The sequence below is a fragment of the Salmo salar genome, chromosome ssa02 (assembly GCF_905237065.1).
Source record: "Salmo salar chromosome ssa02, Ssal_v3.1, whole genome shotgun sequence".
Taxonomy (NCBI): Eukaryota; Metazoa; Chordata; class Actinopteri; order Salmoniformes; family Salmonidae; genus Salmo; species Salmo salar.
Genome location: NC_059443.1, coordinates 1,286,383 through 1,300,645, shown reverse-complemented (window position 1 = coordinate 1,300,645; position 14,263 = coordinate 1,286,383). Strand labels below are relative to the sequence as shown.

General features: G+C 44.9%; 1 protein-coding gene across 1 annotated transcript in view; it reads left to right on the top strand.

The window, feature by feature from the left end:
* The window catches only part of LOC106573240 (ankyrin repeat and IBR domain-containing protein 1), a 59,410-nt gene that overhangs the window by 26,403 nt on the left and 18,744 nt on the right, over positions 1 to 14,263 (top strand). Inside the window, 9 exon segments of the mRNA XM_045696372.1 lie at positions 135 to 311; positions 1,916 to 2,033; positions 2,721 to 2,929; positions 6,748 to 6,836; positions 7,772 to 7,858; positions 7,860 to 7,914; positions 8,524 to 8,563; positions 8,566 to 8,689; positions 13,457 to 13,545. Coding sequence (XP_045552328.1) covers positions 135 to 311; positions 1,916 to 2,033; positions 2,721 to 2,929; positions 6,748 to 6,836; positions 7,772 to 7,858; positions 7,860 to 7,914; positions 8,524 to 8,563; positions 8,566 to 8,689; positions 13,457 to 13,545 — 988 coding nt within the window.

Sequence of the window (14,263 nt, the reverse complement as noted above, 5' to 3'; positions counted from 1 at the left end):
TAAAACACTTTATGTTGGTGTTTCCTTTATAACAGTGACTCTCCTCTCCCTCTAGTTCCCAGGCAAGAGAATCCATCCTGTTTGACTATTCTCTCTTTCCAATGAATGCCATGTCTCTTCTGTCCTCTCTCTAGATTCTAGTAAATAGGGAAGCGGACCTGTTTGCGGAGAATGAGGACCGTGAGACGCCGTGTGACTGTGCAGAGAAGCAGCACCACAAGGAGCTGGCCCTCAGCCTGGAGTCTCAGATGGTCTTCAGGGTGACCCCAGAGGGCGTAGAGACAGAGTACACTGCTCTGGACCACAGAGAGGTAGGCTAGATACTAGATATCTCTACTGTAGAGAGATACTGTAGTTATCTCACCATGTCTTCAGTCTGGCCCCAGATGGCGTAGAGACAGAGTACACTGCTCTGGACCACAGAGAGGTAGGCTAGATACTAGATATCTCTACTGTAGAGAGATACTGTAGTTATCTCACCATGTCTTCAGTCTGGCCCCAGATGGCGTAGAGACAGAGTACACTGCTCTGGACCACAGAGAGGTAGGCTAGATACTAGATATCTCTACTGTAGAGAGATACTGTAGTTATCTCACCATGTCTTCAGTCTGGCCCCAGAGGGCGTAGAGACAGAGTACACTGCTCTGGACCACAGAGAGGTAGGCTAGATACTAGATATCTCTACTGTAGAGAGATACTGTAGTTATCTCACCATGTCTTCAGTCTGGCCCCAGATGGCGTAGAGACAGAGTACACTGCTCTGGACCACAGAGAGGTAGGCTAGATACTAGATATCTCTACTGTAGAGAGATACTGTAGTTATCTCACCATGTCTTCAGTCTGGCCCCAGAGGGCGTAGAGACAGAGTACACTGCTCTGGACCACAGAGAGGTAGGCTAGATACTAGATATCTCTACTGTAGAGAGATACTGTAGTTATCTCACCATGTCTTCAGTCTGGCCCCAGAGGGCGTAGAGGCAGAGTACACTGCTCTGGACCACAGAGAGGTAGGCTAGATACTAGATATCTCTACTGTAGAGAGATACTGTAGTTATCTCACCATGTCTTCAGTCTGGCCCCAGATGGCGTAGAGACAGAGTACACTGCTCTGGACCACAGAGAGGTAGGCTAGATACTAGATATCTCTACTGTAGAGAGATACTGTAGTTATCTCACCATGTCTTCAGGGTGGCCCCAGAGGGCGTAGAGACAGAGTACACTGCTCTGGACCACAGAGAGGTAGGCTAGATACTAGATATCTCTACTGTAGAGAGATACTGTAGTTATCTCACCATGTCTTCAGTCTGGCCCCAGATGGCGTAGAGACAGAGTACACTGCTCTGGACCACAGAGAGGTAGGCTAGATACTAGATATCTCTACTGTAGAGAGATACTGTAGTTATCTCACCATGTCTTCAGTCTGGCCCCAGATGGCGTAGAGGCAGAGTACACTGCTCTGGACCACAGAGAGATACCACTTTACCTTCAGAGGATGTCAGACCCAACCAAGGTCATCTTCAGTGCAACTTAGCAGAAGGTATTTTTCAATACAGGGGACTGTCTTTCACAGCAGTCCAATGTTGTTGTAGGAAATGAGCTGACCACTTGAACAGCCAGGCAGAACTGTCAGCTGCAGGGCTAATGGCCAAACTACAGAAACATTATTAGTGTTGGAGTCCCATGCATGTGACTGTCCTGCTCTCTGTTTTTTCTCGTCTCTCTCTCTCTCTCTCTCTGTCGCTCTCTGTCTCTGTATCTGTCTCTCTCTCTCTCCCCTCTCTGTGTCTCTCTGTCTCTCTCGTCTCTCTGTCTCTGTCTGGGTGTCGCTCTCTGTCTCTCTGTCTGTCTCTCGTCTCTCTGTCTGTCTGTGTCTCTCTGTCTCTCTCTCTGTCTCTCGTTCTCTCTCTCCCTCCAGCTATACGAGGGTCTGAGGCCTCAGGAGCTGCGTCGTCTGAAGGACATGCTGATAGTGGAGACGGCAGACATGCTGCAGACCCCCCTCTTTACTGCTGAGGCTCTGCTCAGAGCGCATGGTATGGACTACACACACACACACACACACACACACACACACACACACACACACACACACACACACACACACACACACACACAACACCCCTTTTGTTATTACACTGCTGCTACTCGCTGTTTATTATCAATGCCTGGTCATTTTACAAATTACCTCGACTAACCTGTACCCCCACACATTGACTCGGTACCTTTTTCTTCCTGTGCAGACAAAAGACTGGCGTAAATGATTGCTTTGCACTAATTTGCAGGTGCTGACCAGATTGTCTCTCTCTGCTGTGCCACAGACTGGGATCTAGAACCTGCTGGAGGATGTAGTGGAGAGTACAGCCTTCAGACTGTAAAGGGTATTACCTAACTAGTGTTTTCTATCTCTCCTGCTGTAGACTGGGACAGAGAGAACCTGCTGGAGGATGTAGTGGAGAGTACAGCCTTCAGACTGTAAAGGGTATTACCTAACTAGTGTTTTCTATCTCTCCTGCTGTAGACTGGGACAGAGAGAACCTGCTGGAGGATGTAGTGGAGAGTACAGCCTTCAGACTGTAAAGGGTATTACCTAACTAGTGTTTTCTATCTCTCCTGCTGTAGACTGGGACAGAGAGAACCTGCTGGAGGATGTAGTGGAGAGTACAGCCTTCAGACTGTAAAGGGTATTACCTAACTAGTGTTTTCTATCTCTCCTGCTGTAGACTGGGACAGAGAGAACCTGCTGGAGGCCTGGATGTCTAACGCTCAGGAATGCTGCCAGCGGTCTGGGGTCCACATGCCCAGTGCTCCTCCTAGTGGGTACAACGCCTGGGACACCCTGCCCTCCCCTCGTACCCCCAGGACCACCCGCTCCTCCATCACCTCCCCTGATGAGATCAGCCTCACCCCCGGGGACGACGGTAGAACACTGGTGAGAGCAGGGAACATCGCGAGAGGAGGAGACACATACAGGGAAACACAACTATAATATAATGTGTTGGTCACATACACGTGGTTAGCAGATGTTATTGGGGGTGTAGCTAAATGCTTGTGCTTCTAGCTCCGACAGTGCAGTAATATCTAACAATTAATATCGAACAGTTTCACAACATATATACCCAAAATACACGTCAATCTAAGTAAGGAATCGATTAAGAATATATACACACACACACACACACACACACACACACACACACACACACACACACACACACACACACACACACACATAACACACACACTGGTGCTTATAGATTCATCTAATCAAAGACTGGGGGCATCTCAATAGTGTAGAGTGGCTTCCCTTCCTCTCTTATCTCTGGTGAAAAGGAGACTTACTTATAGTTTCATGTGTCAGAGACAAGGAAAGGAAGCCATGAGTCAGTATTGAGATTTACTCCCAGTTTCATGTGTCAGAGACAAGGAAAGGAAGCCATGAGTCAGTATTGAGATTTACTCCCAGTTTCATGTGTCAGAGACAAGGAAAGGAAGCCATGAGTCAGTATTGAGATTTACTCCCAGTTTCATGTGTCAGAGACAAGGAAAGGAAGCCATGAGTCAGTATTGAGATTTACTCCCAGTTTCATGTGTCAGAGACAAGGAAAGGAAGCCATGAGTCAGTATTGAGATTTACTCCCAGTTTCATGTGTCAGACACAAGGAAAGGAAGCCATGAGTCAGTATTGAGATTTATTCCCAGTTTCATGTGTCAGACACAAGGAAAGGAAGCCATGAGTCAGTATTGAGATTTATTCCCAGTTTCATGTGTCAGACACAAGGAAAGGAAGCCATGAGTCAGTATTGAGATTTACTCCCAGTTTCATGTGTCAGAGACAAGGAAAGGAAGCCATGAGTCAGTATTGAGATTTACTCCGTTTCATGTGTCAGAGACAAGGAAAGGAAGCCATGAGTCAGTATTGAGATTTACTCCCAGTTTCATGTGTCAGAGACAAGGAAAGGAAGCCATGAGTCAGTATTGAGATTTACTCCCAGTTTCATGTGTCAGAGACAAGGAAAGGAAGCCATGAGTCAGTATTGAGATTTACTCCCAGTTTCATGTGTCAGACACAAGGAAAGGAAGCCATGAGTCAGTATTGAGATTTACTCCCAGTTTCATGTGTCAGACACAAGGAAAGGAAGCCATGAGTCAGTATTGAGATTTACTCCCAGTTTCATGTGTCAGAGACAAGGAAAGGAAGCCATGAGTCAGTATTGAGATTTACTCCCAGTTTCATGTGTCAGAGACAAGGAAAGGAAGCCATGAGTCAGTATTGAGATTTACTCCCAGTTTCATGTGTCAGACACAAGGAAAGGAAGCCATGAGTCAGTATTGAGATTTATTCCCAGTTTCCTACAGAGTCTCTAGTACTTATTGGGTTGTGTCATGGATCGACCAGACAAATAGGATTTGGAGAAAAATCACATATCATCTCTGACATGAAAATGAACTAATAACAATTTATGTCAGACTTTATCAGCAAATCAACTCAGTGGGGGAGGAAACCAGTGAACAGCTAGACCAGTCCTGAACCTGACTGTTAGGTTACACTGTGTTGTATTGTTCCAGTGAATAGTTAGACCAGTCCTGAACCTGACTGTTAGGTTATACTGTGTTGTATTGTTCCAGTCCTGAACCTGACTGTTAGGTTACACTGTGTTGTATTGTTCCAGTCCTGAACCTGACTGTTAGGTTACACTGTGTTGTATTGTTCCAGTGAATAGCTAGACCAGTCCTGAACCTGACTGTTAGGTTATACTGTGTTGTATTGTTCCAGTGAATAGTTAGACCAGTCCTGAACCTGACTGTTAGGTTACACTGTGTTGTATTGTTCCAGTGAACAGCTAGACCAGTCCTGAACCTGACTGTTAGGTTACACTGTGTTGTATTGTTCCAGTCCTGAACCTGACTGTTAGGTTACACTGTGTTGTATTGTTCCAGTCCTGAACCTGACTGTTAGGTTACACTGTGTTGTATTGTTCCAGTGAATAGCTAGACCAGTCCTGAACCTGACTGTTAGGTTATACTGTGTTGTATTGTTCCAGTCCTGAACCTGACTGTTAGGTTACACTGTGTTGTATTGTTCCAGTCCTGAACCTGACTGTTAGGTTACACTGTGTTGTATTGTTCCAGTGAATAGCTAGACCAGTCCTGAACCTGACTGTTAGGTTACACTGTGTTGTATTGTTCCAGTGAATAGATAGACCAGTCCTGAACCTGACTGTTAGGTTACACTGTGTTGTATTGTTCCAGTGAATAGCTAGACCAGTCCTGAACCTAACTGTTAGGTTACACTGTGTTGTATTGTTCCAGTGAATAGCTAGACCAGTCCTGAACCTGACTGTTAGGTTACACTGTGTTGTATTGTTCCAGTGAATAGTTAGACCAGTCCTGAACCTGACTGTTAGGTTATACTGTGTTGTATTGTTCCAGTCCTGAACCTGACTGTTAGGTTATACTGTGTTGTATTGTTCCAGTCCTGAACCTGACTGTTAGGTTATACTGTGTTGTATTGTTCCAGTCCTGAACCTGACTGTTAGGTTATACTGTGTTGTATTGTTCCAGTCCTGAACCTGACTGTTAGGTTATACTGTGTTGTATTGTTCCAGTCCTGAACCTGACTGTTAGGTTATACTGTGTTGTATTGTTCCAGTCCTGAACCTGACTGTTAGGTTATACTGTGTTGTATTGTTCCAGTCCTGAACCTGACTGTTAGGTTACACTGTGTTGTATTGTTCCAGTCCTGAACCTGACTGTTAGGTTATACTGTGTTGTATTGTTCCAGTCCTGAACCTGACTGTTAGGTTATACTGTGTTGTATTGTTCCAGTCCTGAACCTGACTGTTAGGTTATACTGTGTTGTATTGTTCCAGTCCTGAACCTGACTGTTAGGTTATACTGTGTTGTATTGTTCCAGTCCTGAACCTGACTGTTAGGTTATACTGTGTTGTATTGTTCCAGTCCTGAACCTAACTGTTAGGCTACATACTTTGTTGATTGACCAATTCTCTGCTCAAGGGTCCTTTCTGAAGGTTTTAGTAGATGGGATTACAAGCTTCTCTTTCAGAGATCAATACAGTCATTGTTGAATTCCAGTGGGTGCCTCACAGTCCATTGTTCCTCTTCAGACTCTACAACAAGGAAGCAGTGTGTGGAGTAGAGTGGGCCTGGGCATTGCATTGTATTTTAATGGGATAGACATTTTGTCAAAAGACATGATGACGTTTTTTCTTGGTTGTTCTCCACCATCACAGATAGTCAAGTCTAAAATGTGTATTGGTTAAGAAAGAACTTCCTGTTCACTGTAACACTGTAGCCAGATCCTCAAACTTATCCAAGCAGGATATTTGTGTTTTCAATTTTAATTTGTACTAAACGGAATCTAAAATATTGCCTGTCATTCTGTCAGTCTTGTGTTTTCTCTTCTCCTGATGCTCTGACAATCTAAGCAGCTATTTCATTTGTGTTAGTTTTGTAATATATTTTTCTGTAAAGAGACTTTGTAATTCCTGTCAAAATATGTGTTTCCTGTCATTCCTCCGTCCTGTGTTGTTCTCCCTGTGCCTTTTTTGAAAAAAAGTTCATAAAGATTGTTGAACAGTTTTTAGATTGTCAAAACATATCGAAGCAGCTATTAAGCCCATGTGAGCTGGGCATCCTTGAAGATGAATGGCACTATATTAATACAATCAATCAATCAATCGATCTGTAAGCATTTACATTGTGTTCTTCTCCCTGTCTCTCTGACAGTGTGGTATCTGCATGTGCCCCCTCTCTATCTTCGAGGAACCAGTCGACATGTCATGTGGTCACGAGTTCTGCCGAGCCTGCTGGGAAGGGTGAGCTTATTCCTTCCATAAAACAATGGCTGCGGCCCAACTGGCACCTTCTATTCCCTACGTAGTGCACTACTTTTGACCAGTGCCCTGTTCAAGTGAAGGGCACTACATGGGGAGTAGGGTGCCATTTGGGATGCAGATTGGTTATCTCTGGGGTTTCTTCATTGATTTTAACTGAGTTGTTTTTTCTAGGACTAAGTGTGATTAATAGGGGGAAGATAAACCACTAGTAGGATACTTAACTTTAAGCCTCTGTCTGTCTGTCTGTCTGTCTGTCTGTCTGTCTGTCTGTCTGTCTGTCTGTCTGTCTGTCTGTCTGTCTGTCTGTCTGTCTGTCTGTCTGTGTCTGTCTCTCTCTCTCTCTCTCTCTCTCTCTGTGTCTCTCTCTCTCTCTCTCTGTCTCTCTCTGTCTCTCTGTCTCTCTTTCTGTCTCTCTCTGTCTCTCTCTCTCTCTCTGTCTCTCTTTCTGTCTCTCTCTCTCTCTCTGTCTCTCTCTCTCTCTCTGTCTCTCTGTCTCTCTGTCTCTCTCTGTCTCTGTCTCTCTCGCTCTCTCTCTCTCTCTCTCTCTCTCTCTCTCTCTCTGTCTCTCTCTCTCTCTCTCTGTCTCTGTCTCTCTCGCTCTCTCTGTCTCTCTCTCTCTTTCTGTCTCTCTCTCTCTCTCTGTCTCTCTCTCTGTCTGTCTCTCTCTCTGTCTCTGTCTCTGTCTCTCTCGCTCTCTCTGTCTCTCTGTCTCTCTCTCTGTCTCTGTCTCTCTCTCTGTCTCTGTCTCTCTCGCTGTCTCTGTCTCTCTGTCTCTGTCTCTCTCGCTGTCTCTGTCTCTCTCTCTCTCTCTCTCTCTCTCTCTCTCTCTCTCTCTGTCTCTCTCTCTCTCTCTCTCTCTCTCTCTCTGTCTCTCTCTCTCTCTCTCTCTCTCTCTGTCTCTCTGTGTGTGTCAGGTTTCTGAATCTGAAGATCCAGGAGGGGGAGGCTCACAACATCGTCTGCCCGGCGCACGACTGCTTCCATCTGGTTCCTGTGGAGGTCAGAGAGTGTCGTCTCCAGAGAGATGGACAAGCGCTACCTGCAGTTCGACATCAAGGTACACACACACACACACACACACACACACACACACACACACACACACACACACACACACACACACACACACACACACACACAGTACACACAGACACAAATGTACACACACACACACACAGAGGCACACACACAGACACAAAGGTACACACACTCACACACAGACACAGACACAGACACAAAGGTACACACACACACACACACACACACACACACACACACACAGACACAGAGGTACACAAGCTACACCTGCAGGCAGGCAAACTGAAAAGGAAGGAAATGATTTATTTATCTTTGAATGTCAAGCTGTATTCATTTAAACATGTATTTTAATGAGGAGAGAAGACATCTGCTGCTGTCCCTGACCCTGTCCCAGTACATAGGGTCAGAGACTGGTGTGTACTAACCGCAGGCGGCGCTGGCCCTAACCGCAGGCGGCGCTGGCCCTACTAGCAGGCGGCGCTGTAATGAACCCGTAGTCTTAAGTGGCACAGATGTTACAGTTTAGAAATGTTTCAGCTATGTTGCAAAACACTGCTCTCTCTCCCTCAGTTCTGTAGCTAAATATTAATACTGTATTCATGTGTTTTTTAATGTATTTCCTCCCTAGGCGTTTGTGGAGAACAACCCAGCTATCCGCTGGTGTCCCAAGGCGGGTGTGAGCGGGCGGTCCGTCTCTCATCCCAGGGTCCAGGTAGCAGCTCCTCGGACCCTTTCAGTCTACCTCTCCTCAGAGCGCCTGCTGTGGACTGTGGCAAGGGACACGTCTTCTGTTGGTCAGTTCTACTCTGATATTCATACATCAGATTATAAAGGCTTTATAGAGAATTCATATAGGCTTCATAAGCGCTACATGCCTTGTTAACCTCTATGGGCTAGGTGGGACGCTAGCGTGCCACCCGTGGTGCACTCCATCAACAGCAGGTGCATTTCAAGAGCGGCAAATTTGAATCCAAATAAATGTCAAAATTCAAATTTTTGAAACATACAACTATTTTACACCCTTTGAAAGATAAACATCTCCTTAATCTAACCACGTTTTACGATTTCAAAAAGGTTTTACGGCAAAAGCATAAATTTAGAGTATGTTAGGACAGTACATTTACAAGAGTTGTGTGTAATGTTTTGTCAATTCAAAGACAGGGTCACCAAAACCATAAAACCAGCTAAAATGATGCACTAACCTTTTACAATCTCCATCAGATGACACTCCTAGGACATTATTTTAGACAATGCATGCATTTTTAGTTCTATCAAGTTCATATTTATATCCAAAAACAGCGTTTTACTATGGCATTGATGTTGAGGAAATCGTTTCCCTCCAATAACCCGGCAGTCAAGTCAGCAACACAAATTAAATAATTAAAATTAGAAAACATTGGTAAAATATTATATTGTCATTTAAAGAATTATAGATTTACATCTCTTGAACGCAATCAACTTGCCAGATTTAAAAATAACCTTACTGGGAAATCACACTTTGCAATAATCTGAGCACTGCGCCCAGAAAAATACGCGTTGCGATACAGACTAGACGTCATGTTGGGGAGATCTAAAATCGAAAATACTATGTAAATAATCCATTACCTTTGATTCTCTTCATCAGATGTCACTTCCAGGTATCACAGGTCCATAACGAATGTAGTTTTGTTCAAAAAAGCTCATCATTTATGTCCAAAAATCTCCGTCTTGTTAGCACATGATCTAAGCCAGCCGGACTTCTCGTCATGAACGAGGGGAAAAAATATATTTACGTTCGTTCAAACATGTCAAACGTTGTATAGCATAAATCATTAGGGCCTTTTTAACCAGAACATGAATAATATTCAAGGTGGACGAATGCATACTCTTTTATAACGTATTGGAACGAGGGTACCCAACATGAACTCGCGCGCCAGGTGTCTAATGGGACATCATCGTTCCATGGCTCTTGTTCGGTCAGATCTCCCTCCAGAAGACTCAAAACACTTTGTAAAGGCTGGTGACATCTAGTGGAAGCAATAGGAAGTGCCAAAATATTCCTCAGCCCCTGTGTTTTTCAATGGGATAGGTTTAAAGGTAATACAACACATCAGGTATCCACTTCCTGTCAGAAAATGTCTCAGGGTTTTGCCTGCCAAATGAGTTCTGTTATACTCACAGACACCATTCAAACAGTTTTAGAAACTTTAGAGTGTTTTCTATCCATATATAATAAGTATATGCATATTCTAGTTACTGGGTAGGATTAGTAACCAGATTAAATCGGGTACATTTTTTTTATCCAGACGTGCAAATGCTGCCCCCTAGCCCTAACAGGTTAAATAAAGATTAAATAAATAAAAAATATTTTAAAAAATACATAGACTGTGGCAAGGGACACCGTTTCCCTGGTCAGTACTGCTGCTCTGTTTTCCATAGGGGTCATTATATGTGATGCACTTGGAACAACAGCTTATAAAGGCTTTATAGAGCATTGATAAGCACTACATACGTAGATCAGGGACTATCGACTGTGGCAGGGCACACGTCTTCTGCTGCTGCTGCTGTTTGGTCCACAGGGGCCATTACATGTGTTAATAAGGTGAACTAACAGCAGCTTATAAAGGCTTTATAGGCCACTGCATAGGTGCTTCACAGATCATTCATAAGCATTACATGTGCTGTGCGACATTACACATCTCCTTTGTCAGCTGTTCTTTGTCAATAGGGGGAACACACAGATACCGGCCTAAATATACATTTGTAAATTTGCATTTTAAAATGCAAAGAACGTCTCTGCTGTCAGACATCTATTTTCATGTAGGCTATGGTGCCCTGCAATATTCACTAACGAACTTAGCAGAAGTTATTTTAACCACTTTAGTTCTTCTCTTGCTGTTAATGTTAACTCACCTGTTTCTCCTCAGAGAATAGGATTAGAATCTACATGTATACATTAGCGGTGTTAACGTTTAAAACCTTTAAATGAAATTGGGATCGTTCATGGTAAGAAAAATCCCTAACAGGAAAATGCTTTTTTCTTTTTGGTTCACCACAAAATGTAAATCCCAGCTGGCTGGTCTGCTCTCTCTCTTCGCTCACGATGCCAGTGTGTGTTCAGTCTGTTGCGTGTAGAATATCCTAGCATATTAATTGATGACTGGCCCTGCTTTACTGAGTGTGCAAAGCTGTCATCAAGGCAAAGGGTGGCTTACTTTGAAGAATCTACAATATATAATATACACTTTTTTTATTACTACATGATTCCATATGTGTTATTTCATAGTTTTGATGTCTTTACTATTATTCTACAATGTAGAAAATAGTAAAAATAAAGAAAAACCCTTGTGTGAGTAGGTGTGTCCTAACTTTTGACTGGTTCTGTAGGTATGTACGGCAGGACCAAATCAGAGACATCGGTAGGAGCAGGTCCATGTAATGCATTGTAGGTTAGCAGTAAAACCTTTATCAGCTACTAGCCTTAACAAGACAGTATCAAAAATACATAGGATTGTTTTTATTCTCCATCATTCAGGTTGGAAAAGTAGGATGATCGAGCAGCAGTGAGGGCTCTTCGATACTGCACGGTACTGTATTTCCAAGCTAGTCGGAAGACTTCAAATTTGGTGGAGCGCCATTTCCGTTTTTCTGGAAGCTTGCTTCAGAGCTCGGGTATTTTCTGCATACAAGGCAGCTAGGTTCTTCGCGAGGTTAAGTTTAGATCCTCGGTTAGGTGATTAACTGATTTTTGTACTCCGACGTCCTTGTGTAGGTGGAGGGAGTCTGGAAGGGCATCTAGGAATTCTCAGACAATCTTTGGGTTGTCTAAGAATTTATAGTGTGGCTTTCGATAATCCTTGGTTGGGGTCTAAGTGAATTATTTGTTGCAAATGTAATAAGATGGTTGTCTTGATAGTCCAGGATTAAGCTGAATCAACTGGGGTTTGATTGAAAACCTACAGGAGGGTAGCACTCCAGGACCAGGGTTGGAGAGCCCTGTCCTATCAGATATCTTAGCAACATGTTTATCTAGTCAGCTAGCTAGCATAGTAGCTAATAACGCCACAGATGAAAGGGTTAGTTATCATAGTCTTTGATGGTAGCTAATATAGCTAGTTAGATAACATCAACGGGGCTGTAGTGGTGTTAATTGGGGCCTGTTCATTGCACTTTAAAAATATATATTCAGGTAACTGCCGAAGTAAAGGAAACACCAACATAAAGTGTTTTAATAGGGCGTTGGGCCATCACCAGCCTCCAGAACACCTTCAATGAACCTTGGCGTAGATTCTATAAGTGTCTGGAACTCTATTGGAGGGATGCCACTCCATTCTTCCACAATAAATTCCATCATTTGGTGTTTTGTTGATGGTGGTGGAAAACGCCGTGTCAGGCGACACTCCAGAATCTCCCATAAGTGTTCAATTGGCTTGAGATCTGGTGACACACACACACACACACGCACACACTTTAAACCCCCTATGCTGCTTTGAGACCCCTCTTTCAATGTCACTGAGATCTCTTCTAGCCATGGTAGACAAAATAATGGGCAACTGGGCATTTTTATACCTGACCCTAAACATGATGTGGAAGCACGTGCTTTCAATATAAACTCTATCGCCCTTTTACTCAAGTGTTTCCTTTATTTTGGCACTTACCTGTATATATTTATTCTTGTTATTTTTGTAAATGTTTCATATTTCAAGTTATTACACATTTCATGATTTAGAATGTCAGATGACTTCATACAATCTGACATTTAGATGGGTCAGGACGTTTCTACATTGTTCAAAGGCAGTGCTTCTCAATCTTGGTCCAGGGGACCCAACGGGGCGCACACCCCCAGCCCCGCACACCCCCAGCCCCGCCCCCGCACACCCCCAGCCCCGCCCCCCCACACCCCCAGCCCCGCACACCCCCAGCCCCGCACACCCCCAGCCCCGCCCCGCACACCCCCAGCCCCGCCCCCACACCCCCAGCCCCCCACACCCCCAGCCCCGCACACCCCCAGCCCCGCACACCCCCAGCCCCGCACACCCCCAGCCCCGCACACCCCCAGCCCCGCCCCGCACACCCCCAGCCCCGCCCCCCACACCCCCAGCCCCGCACACCCCCAGCCCCGCACACCCCCGCCCCGCCCCACACACACCCCCAGCCCCGCCCCACACACCCCCGCCCCACACACCCCCAGCCCCCACACACACCCCGCCCCCCACACACCCCCAGCCCCGCCCCCACACAGCCTCGCCCCGCCCCCATACACCCCCCGCCCCCCCACACCCCCAGCCCCGCCCACACACACCCAACCCCAATGAGAGGTTCGATATAGACCTAGGGATCTCACAGTGTTTTGATTCTGCATTCTATCCTGTCTAGTCATTAGATTAGATGTGTGGTATGAGCAGTAAGACATCTCTTACAATCTTGTTAGAACACAGAGATGTTTTGATACTGCATTCTATTGTCTACTCCTTTCATGTCTGTGGTAGTCTGAGTAATGCTTAGGATGTGTTCCCAGACAGAACATAAACAGACAGTATGATGTGTCTGGAGGGTAAAGTCGTCTGTCTGTCTGTCTCCAGGGAGTGCCAGGGAGAAGCCCATGAACCATGCGACTGCCAGACATGGAAGATGTGGCTGGCTGAAGTTACTGAGATGAGACCCCAAGAATGTAAGCATCTCTACTATTGATGAGTTAGTTTTCTAAAGGAAAACCCAGTGGACTTCTTCATCTGATGTTGTTGTTGTTGTGCATCTCTTGCTCTTTTACCTCAGTAGACTGTTTATACCTCTTCACATACTAAATATGGCTTCTGTCCTTCATTACACATTACAACAATGTCTTTTGACAGAAGCAGAAATGTGGAATCAGTCACAGATGCTCTATTTATGAAAGCCGTTCAGTCACCCAAACAGCTTGCTACTGAGGGAGCCACAACCCCAAAATGTTTGTTTCCTGTGTGATGATATGGACACGTTGTCTTTTAGAAATCAAATAATCCCAAAACAAATTCAGCTGTATCAAGTCAGTGCTGCTAGGTTTGATATCTACCATCCATTGATGGACAGTTCAACTTCATGGACTCAAATGTCACCCTATTCTCTTTATAGTGCACTACTTTTGACTTGAGCCCTATATAGGGAATAGGATGCAATTTGGGACTCAGCACTGCTCACATCACCACTTCAGATGCTAGCGACAGACAACACTAGGTTTCAGATGCTAGCTACAGGCAACACCAGGTTTCAGATGCTAGCTACAGGCAACACTAGGTTTCAGATGCTAGCTACGGGCAACACCAGGTTTCAGATGCTAGCTACAGGCAACACCAGGTTTCAGATGCTAGCGACAGACAACACTAGGTTTCAGATGCTAGCTACAGGCAACA